Genomic DNA, 19,808 nt, shown 5'->3' on the forward strand with positions numbered 1-19,808 from the left:
AGTGTGGTTAACGGGAAGTTATGAAAGGTTCATGTTTTTCCTATCCCTTCCAAAACAAATGGAAAAATTATTATAGTACTTCCTTGATTTAATTTAAGAGTAAGAAAGACATTTGACTCTCTTACTACTAATTCAATATCAGTTTCATGGAACTGAGCACCTAGTTTGAGTTTATACAAAAACCAAAATAAACAACTTTTATGTGTACAAGAATAGCTGTCAACCTGGGAATAACAATGTTTTAAAAATGAGCTTTTCAACTGACTTGAAATATTTCTCCTGTATTCAAGCATTTCCAATGTGCATCTTCCTCAAACAGAACCTAAACATCAACAAAAAAAACTCTTTAACTTGACTAGAAAACGATGAAATCTAAAATATTTTGTAAATTCCTATAATTACACTGTAAGGAATCGTTTTGGTCCGCGGTGTACAAGTTTGGAACGATATCTTTATTGTGCATATTATGTTACCGACCACATGAAATCACATAACAACACTGGCCTACTATCGTCCGTATTAGCTTGTAATTTGAATATTATCATGATTAAAAATTACTTTAAGAAATTTGCTCCCTCCTCAAAAAACAAAACACACTACAAACTGTTTAAAAAGTATGCATGCATACATAAAGATTTGAATTCTCTTACCTCCTCGATTGACAGAGCCGTCGGAACTTTCGCCGTCCCCCGACAGAGCAAAACCCTTTCTACTTTTAACATTTATCACAGTAAAAATTTTTCGTCAACCCAACAAATCTGCTATTACAGCGGAACATTTTCACACATGTACAGTTGCGAAGGATCGAAAAAATAAGATGGTGCATGCGTAGGAAAAATTCGATCGCTCCTAAACTTGAAAACTTCTGCAAAGTTTCCTAGCGCTTAAAAAAATCATTGCTATTTCTATACGCCATTCTGATACAGGAGGACGTATAAACACTGCTATTTTTATCCAAATCTCTAAAACAAAGCGAAGACAACTAAATTCGCCCCTCCGGCCGCCATATTTGTTTGTAAAATTAAAGTTCGCGCGTGTGTAAGAAGAATCTGGGTACTAGCACAAAGATCAACCAATCAGACAATTGTCTCCCTTGCTGTCTTACAGTGGCTTTCTTTGTCTAAAATTTTCCTGCAATTTGATTGGTCAATTTAAGTAATCCCGCTTTCTCATTGGCTGGTTAAAATGATGCGATTTAGAGTCAAAAATGATGCGATTTAGAGCAAAAAATGGTGCAATTTGGGAATAAATTGCACCATTTTGGACCAATCAGATTCCAAGGATCACCAGTGATTTCAAAATGGATGTAATTAACGGAAAAATATTTGTACAAAAATTGCCCGAAATTTGGGTTTGAAAAACAAACCATGTAAATGTCTGCTAATGACCTTTGTATGCTTTCTACTTAATGACTATGAATCAAAAGAAAAATGCAAAAAAAAAAAAAAAAAAAGATTAAAATCTCATAAGTAAAACTAACATATGCCAATATTTCTGGAGCTATTTTTTCATAAATCCAGGTATACATAAATATGAATACATGAAACATAAATTTCAACTGCGGGTGAAAGATTGAATAGGAGCAAGACCCTTGCAGTTACTTACTCAACTTAGCGGCTCTCTGTGAGGGTTTTCATATTCATTTATTCATCCTCCACGGGTATATTACAAACTCACAATAATATGTGATCAGCTCCCAGTTGGCCTGATAGCTCAGTTTGTAGTTCCCTACACCGGTATCGCAGAGTTTATGGGTTCGAATCTCTTTCATGTCTAAATTTTTTTTAGACCTTCTTTTCGCAACTTTCTAAGTTGCGTAAATAACTTCAAGGGCTTTTTTTCTATTTAATAATTTTGTAAAATAGTCAAACACAGGATAAAATTCCGATTATCTAAAGGAAACATTTGGGCAATCCAAATAGGAAATGACGTTACCGTAAAGCAATCAGATTGCGCCCCAAATCGGCAAAATCCTGCTGCTCCAACAGTTAATGTACATACGCAGTAGTTGAGCAATAATTGTAAGTTTAACTCGATCGGTGAAAGTTATGTAAGTGTACTTGTATTTGTCTTATTTTCAAAGGTATGGTTGCTTTTGTACTGTTGTTTAATACTTGCACTAATCGAGGCCTGAGTTGAAAATTCGATGAAAATGTGTTGCTATAGAGCAGTTTTGATTCTTCGTTAATCTGGCTTTAGTAACTTGACTTTAGGCCTCTTATGCTGTGAAAACCACAGACCAAAGCAAAGGGTGGTGGAGAAAAAAATTCATAATTTCATGCTAGCTCAAGACTTTCTTAGCCTTGCAAAAGACGCCGCTTGTCAGTTTTTAGTTTGAAAAAAGACCGTTCGCCAGCCTTTGCCTTTGACAATGTAAAGTATTGTAACATCATGAAATATTCAAAATAAACAAGTTCAGTTAACAAACGTGTTTGTCAGTGGCTATATATTCCACAGTGAAGAAGAAAAAGATGAGCAAGTTAAAGCAAAACCTAACAGTACAATAACCGGCCAGTAGCACGAAATTTTGCGAGAGTGTCATTTTGTGAATTCGGGTGATGATTGGAGGATTGTGAAACAAAATTTTAGTGAATTTAGACTACAGTGAAACCTGTGATGAGAGGAAGCCTTCGGAATCCTTGCTAGTGTTAATATACTTGATCAGAATTGTACATTATAGTTAATTATAAACCTCTTTATATGTCCTCGTTTATTATGCCCACATCTTCGAGGATGGGTACATTTTAGTTCAAAACTCGACACCAGCTGTAACAGTCTATAGCAAAATACGGTACACAGACAGTCGTAATTCACACTTTTGGGCTTTGCAGACTACTTTTCTCGGAAGGGGAGTTGCCATCAACAAACACCCTCTCATCTAACGTTTTGGTATGAAATGGCCTGATGCTGGAGGCTCAGAGCCAATACAAGCCTTACGGATGTTCCTCACATTGCCCAAACTTAGTCGTTAGTGGGTGGTGTCGTTAATTTTTCACATATCATGATGAGCTTAGGTGAAGAAAAAAATGTGTGCTAATGAGCTTACGGTCAGTTGAAATCACTAATGGCTTATCATTAACTGCAACAAGAGAAACAGTTTTGCACCTTTGCGTGTTATAATTCATGGTCGGAATGATCTTTTTTCACACGTGCGGAGTTCCAGCAGTCACACAGAGAGAAACAAAATCCCAGACATCGTGGTTTGTGCAGATCGAACGCGCGAGGAATGCTTTCGTTTTATCCACGCGAACGGTAACAAGTAACGACGGTTCTTACGCTTTTTGTAAGACATGATTATTTTGCTTGAATAGTAACTCCAGGGCACAGAGTTAATATAATATGAACCACTAAAAATAGGCAACTGGGCGATTTTGCATTTTAAAAGAACATCGAATCAAACAACAAACGCAAACAATTCCTGCCAAAAGCAGTAGAATCGCGGAACAGAGTTTGGGACATTTATTTACTGCACAAAATGTAGCAATATTTATTGTAGCACAAGCCGCGCTAGACACTGTTTTTGTGAACGTTCTAATTACATTAAACAAAATTCGGAGTCTTTTTTCCACAAAAGAAAAAAGAAAGAAAAGTGATACAATTGTACATTGATGATACAAAGAAAGTGATCGCCTCCGCGCGTTGCACTCGGACGTCCCTAAAGTGGAAGAAAAAAGGAATAGTTGATAAACTGGAGTGCGAGGTTGGTATTCCCCTCATAAAGAGTTAAAAAGAATTGGGACTACAAAGCAGTGTTACTGTATATTACATTTGTATTCGACAGAGCAGCTATGCGCAACGCAGAAGCAAAATATTACAAAGCAGAATATTACAGTAAGCTAGATCAATATCCTGCCCGACAGATAACAACAGCTCACTGATCATGAAAAGAAAGCTAACTACCCAAGTAGAGCAGAATTGGTATTAATTAGTGGAAGCAGAGCATTCTGCTCGATAAGCTAAAGTAGAACCTAAGTTAGTGTTCATAGCGCGAGGTTAGCCGGTTAATGTTCTGCTCGACAGATAACAACAGCTTAATAAAGAACTGACTACCCAAGTAAAGCAGTTTGCTCGACAGATAACAACAGTTCTGGGAAGAACTGACTACCCAAGTAAAGCAGTCTGCTCGACAGATAACAACAGTTCAGTAAAAACTGACTACCCAAGTAAAGCAGAACAGGATTAATATCGCGCGGTGATGGTTGAATTAATGTGGCGCGCGGTAGATAAAAACAGTGCAGTAAATAAATGACTAAGAGCCAAGCTATGCAATACAATAAGTTCAAAAAACAGAATCTTAAAATTGATATAGCCTATTTACAAATTTCACTACTCACCAATGCCTTGCCTCCCTTTTATATGATCGTGAATCCATGACAAATACGCGCGAGTTTCCCAACCTCGATCAGTTTCCCGCCATAATAACAAAGATTCAACAAGACTTCGACTCTCGGCAATGGTCTGAAGAGGTACATCCTTCCAAAATATCGTTATAATTCCTAAACGCATACGTTGCTTTTCGAGATTTCAATCCTATGATACTTGCGTTAAATGCTGAGAGGAAATTTGTTAGCCAAATTCAAAGACAGAGAAAGTTGCGACAATTCACAAGTACATTATTTTATCGAAGCTGGCGTCGATTTATCTGAGCATCGCATTCCCAGGTGAAGAAAATAAAAACGAATGACCCAAGAACTATTTTCCTCGGCTTTATGGTAGATACAACTTACCAAGTCGAATATGCATGTATAAAGATCAATCCTCGAGCAGAGGAAGTGGTCTGCTGTTATTCAATAAATTAAATTGCTGCCCGCCGAAATTATCGATAAATACAAAAAATTCCATTCCTTTGTGACAGTCTGGGCTGGGAAATGTTACGAAAACGAAGGCAAACCAATGGCAAAATCGGCAGTTGACCGTGGAAAATATATCATACAATACCACTCCGGAAAACACTGCGCGTCGCAAGCCACGAGTTTGTCTCGAAAGCGCAAGATGAAACTGCGTGACTGCAATAAACTGTGGCTGTTTCATGTTACATTTCCAGGCATACGATGACCCATCGCGTACAATATTAAGAGGACCCCTGGGTGGAATTTTTTTCCAGCTCAAAGCTGCTCATGTGGGAGACTAGACCAAAATCTGCTAAATGAAGAAACGTATTCACATAAAGAACAATAAACGTAGGGTGAGTTAATTAGCTGGGAGTTGCTCCACGACGAAAAGCCCTAAAGTGATTTGCTACTTCTTCTCTCTACTTGTGCGTACTGGCTCTTGCTTCTACCAAAATTTGTTTATACACACTATGTTGCCCATTCCTGAAGATATCATAAAAGAGGTAAATCAGTTAAATTTCAAATTCCTATGGAAAGATAAGCATGAAGTAAATAGTTACGAACAAAGCGACCTATAAGAAATGACAGAAACATAGCGAACCTAACAATTACGCGCGGGCTCTGGAGACGAGTTTGGCTCGTCCTGGGCACTGGGCTCTAAAGTGATCTGCTAGTACTCAGGCCCACCACAGCCCATATCATGAAAACAAAATGGAGGGAAGTTCAAAACGTTGCAAGGCGATTGACTTCTTGGGCGAAGGACAGGTAAATGCAATAATATCTGAGGTTCATTGATTGATCCAATAGTTTTATATTCTAAAAGAGATAATTTTTGGGCAGTTTGCGACGATGTATAAAGCCGAAGATCAGGAAACTCATTCAATTGTAGCAGTGAAGAAGGTAAAATTATTATACAACATGCATGGAAGTACTTCCATCTATAGCTGGCAGCTAATCAATTTTTTTCACTATTTGGCATGTCTTTTTTTTGTTTTTGTTTAAATTATATGAAAGGGCTTTTGTTTGGTCATGTGATATCTCATCTTGCTGATCAGCTGCAGAATTTCAATGAGTTTGATTATCTATACCCCCGGGGGTCTATAAAACAAATTGTTTTACATATACTACATCCAAGCCAGCGCTGGTAGAAATATTCTACCAGCTGGCTTGGATGCAGTATACTTGTACACTGGCTTATTGTTGATGGAAGCTGGTGATTTGCCTGGATTCTGTATGTCCTAAGCTATGTAAATTTTATTGTAATGTTTCTTTAATTTACAGATCAAACTTGGGCAAAAGGAGTAAAGCGAAAGATGGTCAGTAATAATAATAATAATAATAATAACAACAACAACAACAACAACAACAACAACAATAATAATAATAATAACAATAACAATAACAATAACAACAACAACAATAATAATAATAATAACAATAACAATTAAAATACAAAAACAATATAAATAGATGTTTCTCTGGATTGTGCTTATCGGTTAACAGTTAGTTTATTATTATTTTTACCAGTCATCACTATAACATATGTTAGATTGTAAGACATCTAAATTAATCATTTATGTATTTTTGAACTGAAACTTTTTTCATGATTGCTGTTTGTCATGTGTCCATTGGTCTGTGAACAAAAACTTGTAAATTATCTGTGTAGAGAATACTTTGGGGTTTTGTTGCGGTCATCAACGATCCTTTGTGAGACATGACAAAAATGACTATTTGATATTCAAAGGACAGGGATACAGTATGATGTTTGAACCCACTGCTACTTTTTTGCAGTTACTGTATTTTCTCCGGCATGCACTTAAAATTGAGCAGTATACGTAATGACCCGGTGTTTTTTCGAGGCTGGCGTTTAATCGGGGTCTGGCGTTTATTAATGAAATGTGATTTTCAGTCATTTTTCCAGGTTGATTTATTATTACCGATCCTCGGAAACCTAGGGGCAGTTTGGAGGGATCCTTGTGATTCGAACGACAGTGAGCACTACTACACAAGAAAGAAAGTTCGTCAATAATACAACACAAACACGGATACATTGCTATATTTTATTTCGCTGTGCAGCAACTATCCCAGTTATGTTAAGCCAGTATTTTCCCTTAAAACGTTTATTAAAATACCAAAACAGCATACCATACTTAGTATGTCGTAACAGTGCCATTCAACAGGTTATTATTTACTTGTTAACCAGTCCTTATGACCTCGACTCCTAATAAACGCTGGGACCCCGATCAAACGCCATGCCCCGGTAAATCGCACCCGGCCTTTATTTAAAAAATCGGCAGTTTTGACCCGTCGTTTATACGAAGCCGGCATTAAATCGGGGTCCAGCGTTTAAACGAGAAAATAGTCGGTAACCAGGCTTATATGGTGGTCTTATTTGTAGGAATTAACAGAACTGCGTTTCGTGAAATCAAGCTTCTACAGGAACTCAGACATCTTAACATAATTGGGGTAGGTAATAGAAAGGTTATTGAGAGGTGGGACCCACCATGGACATTGTCAGAAGTGTAAAATACATTCTATAAACAAAAAAAAAAATGATGGAAAACAATTCACATTGATGGTTGCATAACCATTTTAGCTGAGTCATTAAAAGGTAGGCATATTGTCGTGAGTATAATATCTTTTTTTTTATTTATTGTGTGAATTAAAGAAACAGTAACTAAATACTGGTAGTAGCCTTTGTAGTAGGTGTCAAAAGTGGGGGAGGGGAGGATGCAAATGCAAGATTGGAAAAGTGGGCATCCTACCCTCCCCTCCCCTGTTTTCCTTCACTTGCACTTAGTGCTTGTGTCCTACACTCTTCACTCATGAATTCATCCTCTTCCCTATTAGGTGCCCGAAACTTGCATATATTTATAATTTATGGTCTAAATCTGTTTTGGTTTGAAAGTTTAAAACCAGAACTATTGATTTTTATTGCTGTGTATCCAGATTATGGTTATGACTCTGAGACAGAAAAATAAAAACTAAACTGGTTAATATTTTCACAAGATAGGTGAAAGTACATAACTACTTTCAGTGATAGTTTGTGCATTAACTGTTACTAACAATCCTGTGGGTACTAAACTAATGAAGCAATTTTAAGCATTACTGTTTCTTTTCTTCTTAGCTTCTTGATTTGTTTGGTCACAGATCCAACGTTTGTCTTGTGTTTAGATCTTGAGGTAACTTTAGTTTAGGTGACTTGAATTTGCAATATATTTTAATACATGGTACATTTCATTGGGTGTGATGTCCTATCAATAACTGCTGAGTGTTTCTGTCTCAGGTTATGATAAAAGATACAAGTCTTGTATTAAGTCCTGCAAACATAAAAAGCTATGTCATCATGACATTACAAGGTCTGGATTCTTCACAGGGTAAGCTAAACCCTTGTTCCAAACTTCTAGTAAATCCATGACTGCATGTGCACATCAATAATATTCTTGCAATGCCGAGGAGGGAAGAGCAGTACTCCATATAGTTGGGTATATGGAAAGGCTCTGCCCGAAAAGGGGGCCTATTGGCATACCAGTCCAAAATTTAAAATTTTTATTACTTAAGGGTGCCAAAAATAGAATGTCAACTGGAATTCGAAGGCTAGCGGCAATTAAATCAAGTAAATTAGAAAGGGCAGAGATTGTAATGCAAAGATTAGCCTTGCTTCTGGAACCATTTGAGAACTTGGCTTATATTTCAGGTACAAAAAAGGGGTACAGTTTTGTTTTATGTATATATAGTAATTATGAAACAGATAGCATTTCTGTCAGTAAAAGTTGGAATGTTTAAAGGACCCTAGTCAGCCTCCGCCATTTTCGATGCCATCGAAATTATTGATTTTTCATGGTGAAGCGAAATCTTATTGCTTTACTGTAAGTTGTGTTCCTGAAAGTATATTTCATTATCTTTAGTAGTTTCACAGTGATTTTGTTCATTTCGACATGCTTCCAATTAAATATAATAGCCAAACTCTCGCATATAAACAAAAACAAAGGTGTGGCTGACTAGGGCCCTTTAAGGGTAAGGATATCAAGTTGAATCTCAGGGCGGAGCCCGGGACTGTGAACACAACAGGTGACAATCTGTAGTTTCTGCACTACTTTTTTGTTTTTGTTTATGTCATTGTCTGTTGGTTTTCTGATAAATATTTCAGTTGTTATTCATGCTGCTAGGATTTAAAACCAAACAACTTGCTGATTGATGATAAAGGTGTGCTGAAGATTGGAGATTGTGGACTTGCCAGATCTTTTGGAAGTCCAACTAAGGTTTATACACATCAAGTGGTGACAAGGTGAGAAGGTTCTTTTTGTGGTGTATGTGAAAACTTGAATTAGTGAAGAGTTGTTAGCATCATAGTTAATTGAGGGACTGGTTATGAAACCTTGCTATGACAACAATGGTACTACAAATGTCGGAAGGGCCACGACTGTACACAATTTTTTGTTTTAACGTTCACATCACCTTTGAATATCTTAACAGAAAGGGCCCTATTGGTCAGTTGCTCCAACACACTTCAAAATCTATTGTGGCTCAAGGCCAAAATGCTAACAAAAATGTACAATGTATAACAAAGAGGTTTGTCATTGCCTTTTATCAACTATGATAGTATGAATTCTTCATGTTGAAGTTCAGGTCAATTGCCCTTTTTGCTGAGTGTAACCCCAAATTAATTGTTAGTAAAGTTTTAATGCTGCAAAGTTACCATTTGCTTGCAATCCAGATGTTAGGACTCATTCTTAAAAACTTTCTGTTTGTTAATGTATAGGTGGTATTGCCCTCCAGAACTGTTATTTAGAGCTTGGATATATGGTACAGGTGTTGATATGTGGGCTGTTGGATGTATCCTTCGGGTACGTAATATTCATCACATTAATACTTTACATGTACTTCTATCTTGATCAGTATGTGACTTTTCTGTATCCTTGACAATTCACTGCCTTCAGTGTTAGCTAACTTAAGATATCTACATTGTTGTCTCATTTGTCTCATTTTTAGTAAGGTTCCATTCCATTCTTACCTGGCAGCTCTGATTTAGATTAACTAAGCAAAATATTTGAAACTCTTGGTACGCCATCTGAGGAATCATGGCCGGTGAGTGATTACTTCAAAATATAGAAATAGCTGCTCAAAAACCCAATCTACTCTGCCCACAGCTCATTCCAACATACTTACACTTGCATTTTTAGTGATTGAAGAATTATGCTTTAATCCTCTTGCTTAATTGTTCAGTTGTTTGTTGTTGTGGCCAGTCTACAGAAATTTTAGTAAGTAGAGACGACGGCAATGGCAACGAAAACATTGCTTGAAAATTTAAGTTCGCGTTTATACTTGTACGACTTTGTGATTATTCCAATTCGTTACACTTGTACAATGTGGCCGAACTATCCAGTAACAGAAGAGGAGGGAACGGCGTTCAAGATGACACAGAGAATAAAAAGTTACCGTCGTGTGCTCACGTTCTACACAAAACCTTAAATTTGGTCATTTCACGTCGTTGTTTGGCCGAGGACGGCGAAGAAAGTATGAAAATTTATAACGCACGTTGTTTTATTGTTTTGTGACGTTCTCGTTGCCGTAGCCGTCAGGTAGCTTCTTAAACTTCCTATGTTTTAGAGAACGAGCGATACTCTGAATTCAAAATTTTCGCGTTTTTGACAATCAAAACAATACCTGGTGAGCTAGAAGCTCCTTGGTAAAGTAATTGCAATAATTGTGGAGCTCATCGGCTTTCGTTTGTTCAATTTTCAGTGCGGCGCAAAATTACTAAAGCTTTAAAAAAACTGCGCCAAGACACAGGGTGACATGTTTAGAAAGGTAAGCTAAATAAGGATATTTATAACATTTGGCCGAAAAATGTAATTATGTGCATTTTGAGTTGCCAAAGTGTATTTTACAAATGAGGCTCTTAACTTTTATCTTGACCTTGATATATTAGCCCATATCTCGGCTTAGGAATTACTAGCTGACAAATCTGCGCAGTTTTCATTGAGTTTCTTTTTGTGTGCGTATGTCAGACAAAAGCTCCAACTTGCAAACTACAAGTGTAAACGTTTTATTAAATTGACCGCAGGAACGGAGCGGGGGTCCAAATTTTGTTGGGGTGAAACATACAGATCCGCCTCTTGTTGATTACAAGGTTACAATATAACTATGGCATGTTCCCCGAAACGGCCGGCTTATTTGTTTTTTCCTAAGTTCCAAGTACTGTGTTAGTTTTTGTGTTTAGCCTGAATAGGTTGGAATTTTTGTAGAGGCAAAGATTTGATGAACTAGGTCTAACAAAAGTAGTGAAGGACATGTTATGGACGTTATTTGTTCCAAAAACCGACAAATCGCTGGTGTAATTTTAATGAATAAGCAATAATAAGTTAGAATCCACTCAGTTTGTGAGATGTTGGAAGATTTGTGTCCTTTTTCCTTGAGGAAAAAATTAAGAGAACACCACCATTTGAAGTGGGTATAAAAAGTAATCAGCAGTCTGTGTATACTGGTGATAGCACCGCACGTATGCACGACACCGTAATTTGATTTACCACCAGGGGCGCTTATTTATTTTTGGTACCTTAAGGGAGGGCATGCATGCGCGTGTTTGGCCCAGATTGTTGGTTAGGTCACAAGTGTAAACGATTTGTTAAATTGGCCCCTGATTTTGCCAATGAGGCATAGGAACATTCGGGAGATACATATATTTAGGCTGTTGCTTTCTTTCTTTATCGTACGTTGCTTTTAGCCATAACAAATGTTAAAGGGCCGGTTTTCCTAAAACGAGCCGAATCGTGATTGCAAAACATCGTACTCTATTGTCAACTCGTTACTCCAGTCAAGGTCCGTAGCAATATTTTAAAACATATTTTCGGTTTGTCTCATGTTCAGAAACTCCAATTTGCCAAGGCCGAGGCACAAAAGGAAATCACCACACTGAAGGGCAAGGTTGCCGAACTTGAAAGAAAGCTCTCAGCACAACAGATGCCGGCTGCAAAGAGAAAGAGGTTTTAACGTTTTACTGCGATGGGACTCAGTGTTATAACATTCAATAATTATTTATAATTGAAAGAATCGAATGCGTGATTTTCATTTTCTGTTATGAAAAGGAACGTCTTAGCATTAGAACAGCTCTTTTAGCTTCTTTATATACCTCTTATACTAACTGAGCTGAAGGTCCGTACTGTAAGTTACGGACCGAGTTTTATCCCATTGATTTGTGGATATCGTAAAAGCGAGGAAAAAGAAAAAAAAAAAAGGAAAAAACGAGGATTCGTAACTTACAGTACAGACCAAGAAAACGAGGTTAGTAAGAGATTTATTCTCTATTTATATCTCTGAGGTTAATCGGGTTCGTAGGAAAGGAAAATAGTTGAAGTTTAGCGGGCCGTACAGTGAAATTCGGCCCGCAAAATTGACCAATCACACCGCACTCAAAAAGGCAACACTAGCCTCGCTTTTATTCAAAGGCCAGGTCACTAGGAACATGACTACTAAATGCGCTTTCAAGTCTGTCACGTCTACAATGCGTCAACGCTTAAAATTTAAAGCTTTTTGAAAGGTTTAACATGAGTCACACTATTTGTTCCCTTACGGGAGATACCCGAGGAACCGAAGTTCACAGTCGAGTTTCGTATCAAGTAGTGGACGCTAAAGTGGGTTTAATGACGTCAGCGCGCGAATATAGAACCAAGGCCTGATATAAAGACCCCGCCTGAACGGCCTGGGAACTAAGCTGGTTATGGCGTTGATGGACTGATTTTTCCCGGTTTTCTGCGAATTGAATTACATTCCCCGAGATTGAAATGCTACGATTGTTAACTAATTATTCGTCCGTGTCTTCTATCAGCGACATCATCTGCGCATCCGCCACAGCGATTAAGTTATACAGTTTAAAATTGTCGTGGTTGATTTTAAGACGCTTTCAGAGGGATCGTTCTATGGAAGAGCTATAACTTCCATTAGCTTTGTATATTACGATCGAGATTAAGGGATACCCCAATTTAAGATCCTGAAAAATTGTTTATTGCAAATTATAAAAGTAGTCGCAGAACTTGACGGAAAATGAATTTTAAACCTGAGTGCAACAAGGCTTGCTTTAGAGATTGGCTTCTAACAGCAGGGTAAGCCCTCCTTCGGAAATTTTTACGGGCATTTGTCTGAAAGAGGGTCCTAGATATTTCTGCTTCTCGTTGAACATATTAAGAATTAACGAAAAAATTAGTGGAGTTAAAGTGATATCAAATTTAAAGATACGAAAGTTTTATAAGTTGCTTCTTCTTTGTAAAGGTATCAGTTCAACTGTGAAATCTTTTCTCAATAAGAACATGGGCTTCCTTTGGTAACATTGGTGCGCTACGAGCACAAATGTTGTGCGCATGCGTCAATTTGCATTCATTTGCAATGTTGCACCCAAGAAATAAACCCTACACAATACACTGGAATCTATTTTCTGTAACAATTTTCAAGAAAAGAGATGCTCGTCTTTTTTAAGCGTTCAAAAGCATAGTTCTATATGAGCACTCTTCATTCCTTTACGAAAAATCCATCGAAGACAGTCGGCATTGGAAACAGCCGCGTAAAATTGATTTATCCAATACCGTGCTCTAAAGCTTTAGTTATTCAGACTCTCAGCTGGACAACCCACTTTAAAGTATAAATCCAGTTAGTTTCTGGGATACATCTTTCTAATCAATTCATCGCCATTGTTTGTTCATGTTGAAAGTGAAACTTCGTCGGTTCCCCCGCACGCGGTAGCGAGCTATGGACTTCGCTTATTTGTCGTCACTGCCATAGAAGGTGACGCGTCGGTTTCCCCGCACGCGGTAGAATTTTCCTTAAATCGTTATCTGCATTGTATTCCTAACGGGAGCAGTAGAGGATGCCGTCCCTCGACCAGTGTCTCGGTTGAGGAGTTCACCTGCATTGCACATGCGTTCTTCATTTCAACGGAATTTTCTGTGCGTCAACTTGCACAGACAATCTATTCAACGATAGCTCCCTTTAGACGAGAAGGATCCCTGAAGGAATACGTAAACAGTTCCTTGCCCATCATCTTTAAGTTATCTAAGAGAAGGACCTGGGGACGAATAGAATGAAGGGTAAAAATAGGTACACACGAGGTACATGTGTTCACAGCTCGACATTTTTTATTCTTTCACGTATTTAAAAACATGAGTGCTGGCAAAGAAGACAGTTACACGTGCATAATATTTGTTAAGTTGTTTCCAATTTGGACTGAATGGAAAACTGTAAGATAATTCAGTCAATTTTTCAATTATAGAAAACAATGCATTTATAGCACCAACGGAAGAGCAGCTTCTGTTAGCTGTCATTTGACACAGTTCGAAAGCTAAACGTTTGTTTTAAGTACGTCACCAACAGAGAAAATTGAAAAACAATATGGGGAAATCCCGAGTTTAAGGTCCCTCTAGCTTTCTGTTTCATCGTAGTCCCTTGTTTCAAATCCTCAGGCACTCTACAGTCTTCTAAAATTGTGTGTAAAACTAACCTGATTCTCTTTGGATGTGCAGTAATCCTGTCCTTTTATCTTCATATCATAGTCTCCTTTCAGGATACTTGTGGTTTGTAGCTCTCTCAGCTCCCACACAAGCCCAGGCAGCACCTGCTCTGTGAGTTCCCTCAGTCTCCATCTTTACTTGTGTTTTGAACCTCAAGCAGTAGAGCACTGTTCATAATAAAATCGTTGAGTTGGAATGAGAGTACGTCATTTCTGGAGCATGGATTCAGGACAATAAAAGAATTAAGACAGAACCCCACTCCCCCCTCCTCCAAGCATAAGTAAGTTATTATCTTGGACGATATATCAATAATAACAAATAATAATAATGCAATTTGTATTGCGCAAATCTCATGAAAGTGTTCAAACACCCATAATAATAATAATAATAATAATAATAATAATAATAATAATAATAATAATAATAATAATAATAATAATAATAATAATAATAATAGATAAAAATGCTAAACGAAACAAAACTAAGTAAAGCAATTATTACAATTGCACTTATTGGATACAGATTGACCGTAGCCAACTAAACACGTTTTGAATATTTATTTTGAGATCGTTGAATCTCCGAAAATTGTCCGAAAGACCTGCTATGACAGGCGTTGAAACTGAAAATAAAACAATAGTACTTTACCTTTTCATAAGACAGCAATCTGCGCACCATTCTGAAATTGGCTTGCTTCGGTTCATCGTCAGACCCGTTGCGATAAGAATTCTATTTGTCTTTTCTTTTTTTTTTTTAATATATGTTTGTCTTTTTTATGTTTTACTATTATTATTATTATTATTATTATTATTATTATTATTTTTAGTGTTGGGGGAAGGGGGGAACAGTAGCGGATCCGTTGTCTTTATCCGCGCTGCTGCAGCAACACAAGAAATGTTTCTTCATCCATCTTTTCAATCTTTGGAAACGACTTCTTGGCTGAAAAAAAAAAAATTAGAAAAAGCTAACTGACATAGGATCCTAACAATATACAACATTAACAGAGAGAACGTCATAATATTAGAGAAGCAGAAAATTGAATCTAATCCATCCTCGTGGAAGGAACAGATAGGAGCCTTTGAGCACAATTTCGACGAGGCTTAACTGGAATTCACGCCACCATATAAAGCACAGCCCCTTTTTACTCAAAATTATTAATATTTAAGTCGAAGTTGTGTCGTTAATAGGTCGCTCATCTTCAAAATATTGTACCATTGCTACTAAAGACTATTTTAGGAAAAAATTAACATTTAATTTGATTGCCATAAATGTGATGAGTAGCGTAACCCAAGGTTTTTGTGAAGTGGAGTCCCCGTGAACGAAGGGAAAAATTTTTAACGAGATCCAAAAGAGCTACGAGCCGTCTGTGAGTGATTTTCTTTGATAATAAGATGGGGGCCGGGGTCCCCCATATGTGCCACTTGACAACTATACATGTTAACACATAAAAAAAGACGGCGATGGTCGGAAAGAAATATTATTATGCTCGTATCATACCTTGCTTGTTGATTTTCCGGTCAGCGATTCATTAATGGGCAGATGGGCACTTCCTGCAGACTCAGTGTCAATGTTTTCAATCACGCATAGAGCTTCGTTATCTTGCACGAGTAAAGCTTGGTTCCCTGATTCACAAGGAGCTTTCACCTCGGAAACGCATAGACTTTTATCCTTTGAAAGGCATGTAGCTTCAATCTCTGGCAGGCATAGTGCTTTAATTTCTGTCAAGCATGGGGTCTGACTATCAGCCACGCATGGAGTGTTATCCGCCGACGAGCATGGAGCTTCAATAGCTAGCACACGTGGAACTTGAATTGCTGACATGTATGGAACCTTGTCATTGGCGTTAGCTCCAACAAACGCATTCCAAGGGCAATTGATCCGGGTGAAAAGCGGACCCTGGCGGGATTGGGTGGTTGGCATGTTGGGGGAGATGGCTGACCAGCGTTCGGGAGGAAGGGTCACGGTTGCGGGAAAGGATTCTTCTACAGGGGTGGCTGGCGTAGGGTTTCCTTCCTCTTGACCTTGACAAATTGCAAGTGGCTCACTCCAACTGCCCTGAATCCAGTACGCATAATTGAGAAGAAACGTGTAGTTATTGTACAAAGCACAATATTCTTCATACATGCCTCTCCCGAGGATGAATGCCGACTCGAGAGTTTCTTTTAACTGTTTGTTTTTCTCCTTTAAAGAAGAATATAGGTTTTCAAGATTGGTAAAGTTTTCTCTTTCTGTGTTTAGTTTGTCCACGGCTTTTGTCAGTGCCTCCTTCAATTGTTCGTCTCGTTTTTTCAAATTTTCTAGTTCCTTTGTAAGGCCGTTTCCATACGCCTGCCACTCCAGAAGTTTGTCATAACATTCTTGTGCTTGGTTCATCTGCATGTTGCTGTCTTCATGCAGCCAACGTCGTTCATTAAGAAGGCTTTGAATTTCGCCATGTTGATGCTCTATAACTCTGATGAGCTCCTCATGATTATATGAAAGTAATTCGCCAGAAGCCATGATCCTAGGAGAAAATCCCGGTTTGTAATGTCTCTCTTGTAAAAAATTAAGGATAATTACTTACAAAATCATTTCTTTACTGCACCCTTGTGGCATAAGAAACTTAAACTTATAGTACGACGTTAAGGCAATTTTATGATAGAGGTTGGTAACGATACTTGTTGACATTTCAAGTTGCACGGACGGTTAAATAACGTGTAACATTAGCTGCCATGCACCGCGAATAAATTCTTAAGGCTGGTTTCCATATGATCGCAGATCGCAGATCGCAATAAGGTCTGCGATCGTCTGCGATCATATGGAAACTACTTCTGCGATCGTCTGCGATCCAGCGATCGTGATCGCAGACGATCGCAGAAGTAGTTTCCATATGATCGTAGACGATCGCAGACCTTATTGCGATCTGCGATCTGCGATCCGCGATCATATGGAAACCAGCCTTTAGATAGCACATGGTTCTATCTTCTGCGATCGTCTGCGATCACGATCGCAGACCTTATTGCGATCTGCGATCATATGGAAACCAGCCTTTATAGAGTGTTTTCACATGACGTCACGGCGGCCATGTTGGTGTCCCAAAACAAAGAAATGGCGGCCATGTTGGTGTCCCAAACTAAACCTCTGGGAATTGAACTCTATTTTTATGCAAATACTTTCTTTTGTTTCATTAAACCAATATAGCCAGTAGTCACGTGAATGAAAACACTCCATTTGAACCATTTTTGCCTTTCTGCAACATTTTTCAAGTTTCACGAGAAAACTTTTCCTTTCTTATTTGTTAATTAAACGTTTGACAATACGTTTAAAGGACAGAGTTGTTATTACTTGTCTTGTCGCAACTTCAGTCATGTTTTCGTAAGACAAATTGAATGGCCTTGTAATGTGTGATATGAATCAGTGCAACTTGCAGAGATATTATTGGATGCATGTATTTTCTTTAGGATCGTTTCCGAGTTTTTAAAAGAGACATATCTAGACGGTAACGCAGCTTTTTCCTTTCCTCTCTTGAAATTTTTCATCTTTTCGTTAATTATAACAAAAGGAATCAAACTTATGTGTTACTATGGGTAACCAATTTCATGCGCGTTTTGTCAAGTAATCTAATAAATAAATAACGCAAATGAAATTATTTCCTTATTTCATGAATATACCGTTTGGTTACCGTTTAATATCATTACGGACAAATTAAGTTCACAATCGTGAGATTTAAAACTTTGTCATAGCAATTGTGTAATTTCACACGGGAAATTACAGTTCGCGCCGAATTTATTGGTCACCCACGATAATTAGTAGCAAAGTATCAAACGCCATTCTTATCCCTTGAGTGCAAATCAGTTTCTGAGGTGATTTAGGCCTTTTGACTAGACAGAAAACACATATTCTCTGGCATGAACCGCTTGATCCCTAAGATTAACTTATAATTATTGTGACGGGGCCTTTACGGAGGGTGAAAAAAAGTGTGCAATTCCTCGCAACTGCTACTGTTCATTTTAGAAAAAGTTCAATACGTATCTTACCTTGTATTACAGCTAGCTTTTCTTTACAAAAATATCAAATCTTCACTTGTAGAACAAAACATTTTTTCAACCCTCACGGCGTAGTAAAACTTCCCGCGAAACGACGAAAGTTTCAATTGTTATAGCGATGATTTGCGTCATAAAAGACAAACGTAATTATTCAATTTGCACTGCGCGCGCTATAAGTAGTAGAAAACGATTCGAACTGTAATAATTTAATTATTTAAAAACTAGTAGTAATCGAAGATTATAGTGCGTCGACTTAGGCCCTTAGTCACCCTACTGGGTTGCAATAATCATGTTAAGATTAAAGGAACCTGTAAGTATAGTTGCAAAACATTAGGTTATTGTCTGGGAACAATTGTCAACAGCCGTTAGAAACGTTTTATGCTACCAGTCCCAGGTGTTTATAGGGCATCCTACCAAGGATGCGGCGAATATTTCAGAAAGAAAAGGATCTTACCTTGTCTTGTACTTTTCGTTTTGTACTTTTCGCAGGGAAACCACGAGGAACGGTACGAAACGCGCGCGGGACGTCAAGATGCTATTGTGACGTTTTTATAATGAACGGTGAAAGAAAAGTTCCTCGGAGATGCATGACATGACCACACTGAAGAAACGTCTATGTTTTTTAAAACCATTTTTGACACCTTTTGATATTTATTTTTATAAAAATCACATCCGGTACACAACCTCTTTTCTCGATTTCTCGCGCTTTATAACATGCATGTGCACAGAGGTAGGTTCTAAGTACGAAAAGCGGTTTTCTCCACACTGAGAAAGGGTTATATACCCGAAACGCGCGCGCGCGCGCGCGTGTGTGTGTGTATATGTGTGTTTTTTCAAAACATTATTAATATCTTTTTATATCAATCCCATCCGATATACAATCCTATCCGATATACAACCTCTTTTCTCGATTACTCGCGCTTAGGAACATTTACAGCGGTAGGCTGCTACCGCTGAACATTTACAGCGGTAGGCACTGGGTACGAAACGCGCTGGGCATGATGGACTGTCATATTCATTATGCTATTGTGACGGTGAGATTTTGCACCGACATATTTTCTCGATTTTTTGCGCTAAGGAACACGCGCGCTGGGCATGATGGACAGTATTGAGACGTCTCGATTAGGAAGCGTCTCCTTCGTCGACGCAATTAAAGAGTTGTATACATGATATTCATTTTTTGTCGTGAAAAGTGACGTTTTAGGGTAAAAGTACACACCCGTGTGACGGCAAGAGGAGCGGAAGATTTTACCGTTAGTAATTAGAAGACATAGAATTCATAGCAATCTGATTTTGTGCACGTGATAGTCACGTAAAACTTGTAACGTCATCACGTGTAGAAACCTATCTTTCCCATAATGCGCTCTGCACTAGAGACAATTAATGACTGTTGTAAGCAGACAATTAATAATAGTAAGTAAACTTCCTCTTAGTAATTACATTCACGAGTTGAA

The 19,808-nt window shown here is 38.0% G+C and overlaps 2 protein-coding genes, 1 long non-coding RNA gene and 1 pseudogene across 5 annotated transcripts in view; 2 read left to right on the plus strand and 2 right to left on the minus strand.

Moving 5' to 3' along the window:
• The window catches only part of LOC146463516 (cyclin-dependent kinase 7-like), a 47,683-nt pseudogene extending 35,858 nt beyond the window's left edge, over positions 1 to 11,825 (plus strand). Inside the window, exons 3-6 of the transcript XR_014856900.1 lie at positions 8,119 to 8,209; positions 9,002 to 9,120; positions 9,595 to 9,679; positions 11,703 to 11,825. The product of XR_014856900.1 is annotated as a cyclin-dependent kinase 7-like (transcript). The remainder of the gene's footprint in view (positions 1 to 8,118; positions 8,210 to 9,001; positions 9,121 to 9,594; positions 9,680 to 11,702) is intronic.
• The window catches only part of LOC146463517 (uncharacterized), a 71,984-nt gene that overhangs the window by 20,190 nt on the left and 31,986 nt on the right, over positions 1 to 19,808 (plus strand). The window lies entirely within an intron of this gene.
• Positions 12,245 to 15,085, minus strand: LOC146463522 (uncharacterized). Of its 2 annotated transcripts, XR_014856885.1 has the most exons (3): positions 14,978 to 15,085; positions 14,323 to 14,499; positions 12,245 to 13,890 (listed from the first exon to the last, which is right to left on the minus strand). It is a non-coding gene; the product is annotated as an uncharacterized LOC146463522 (long non-coding RNA). The 2 variants fall into 2 exon arrangements; XR_014856884.1 differs by lacking the exon at positions 14,978 to 15,085 and having other exon boundaries at positions 14,323 to 14,715.
• Positions 15,152 to 18,509, minus strand: LOC146463523 (uncharacterized). The gene is made up of 3 exons (XM_085084387.1): positions 18,346 to 18,509; positions 15,827 to 16,832; positions 15,152 to 15,268 (listed from the first exon to the last, which is right to left on the minus strand). The coding sequence occupies exons 2-3, from the start codon at positions 16,826 to 16,828 to the stop codon at positions 15,152 to 15,154; spliced, it is 1,119 nt and encodes a 372-aa protein (XP_084940513.1). The 5' UTR covers positions 16,829 to 16,832; positions 18,346 to 18,509.

The sequence above is a fragment of the Pavona decussata genome, unplaced genomic scaffold (genome assembly GCF_977016875.1).
Source record: "Pavona decussata unplaced genomic scaffold, jaPavDecu1.1 SCAFFOLD_175, whole genome shotgun sequence".
Lineage (NCBI taxonomy): Eukaryota > Metazoa > Cnidaria > Anthozoa > Scleractinia > Agariciidae > Pavona > Pavona decussata.

What these genes read in the sequence shown, in the direction of transcription:
- LOC146463523 (XM_085084387.1), bottom strand. Translation starts at nt 16,828, where the DNA reads ATGGCTTCTGGCGAATTACTTTCATATAATCATGAGGAGCTCATCAGA. An exon ending in CCGGAAAATCAACAAGCAAG is followed by an intron (nt 15,269 to 15,826) that starts GTATGATACGAG and finishes TTTTTTTTTCAG; the next exon opens with CCAAGAAGTCGTTTCCAAAG.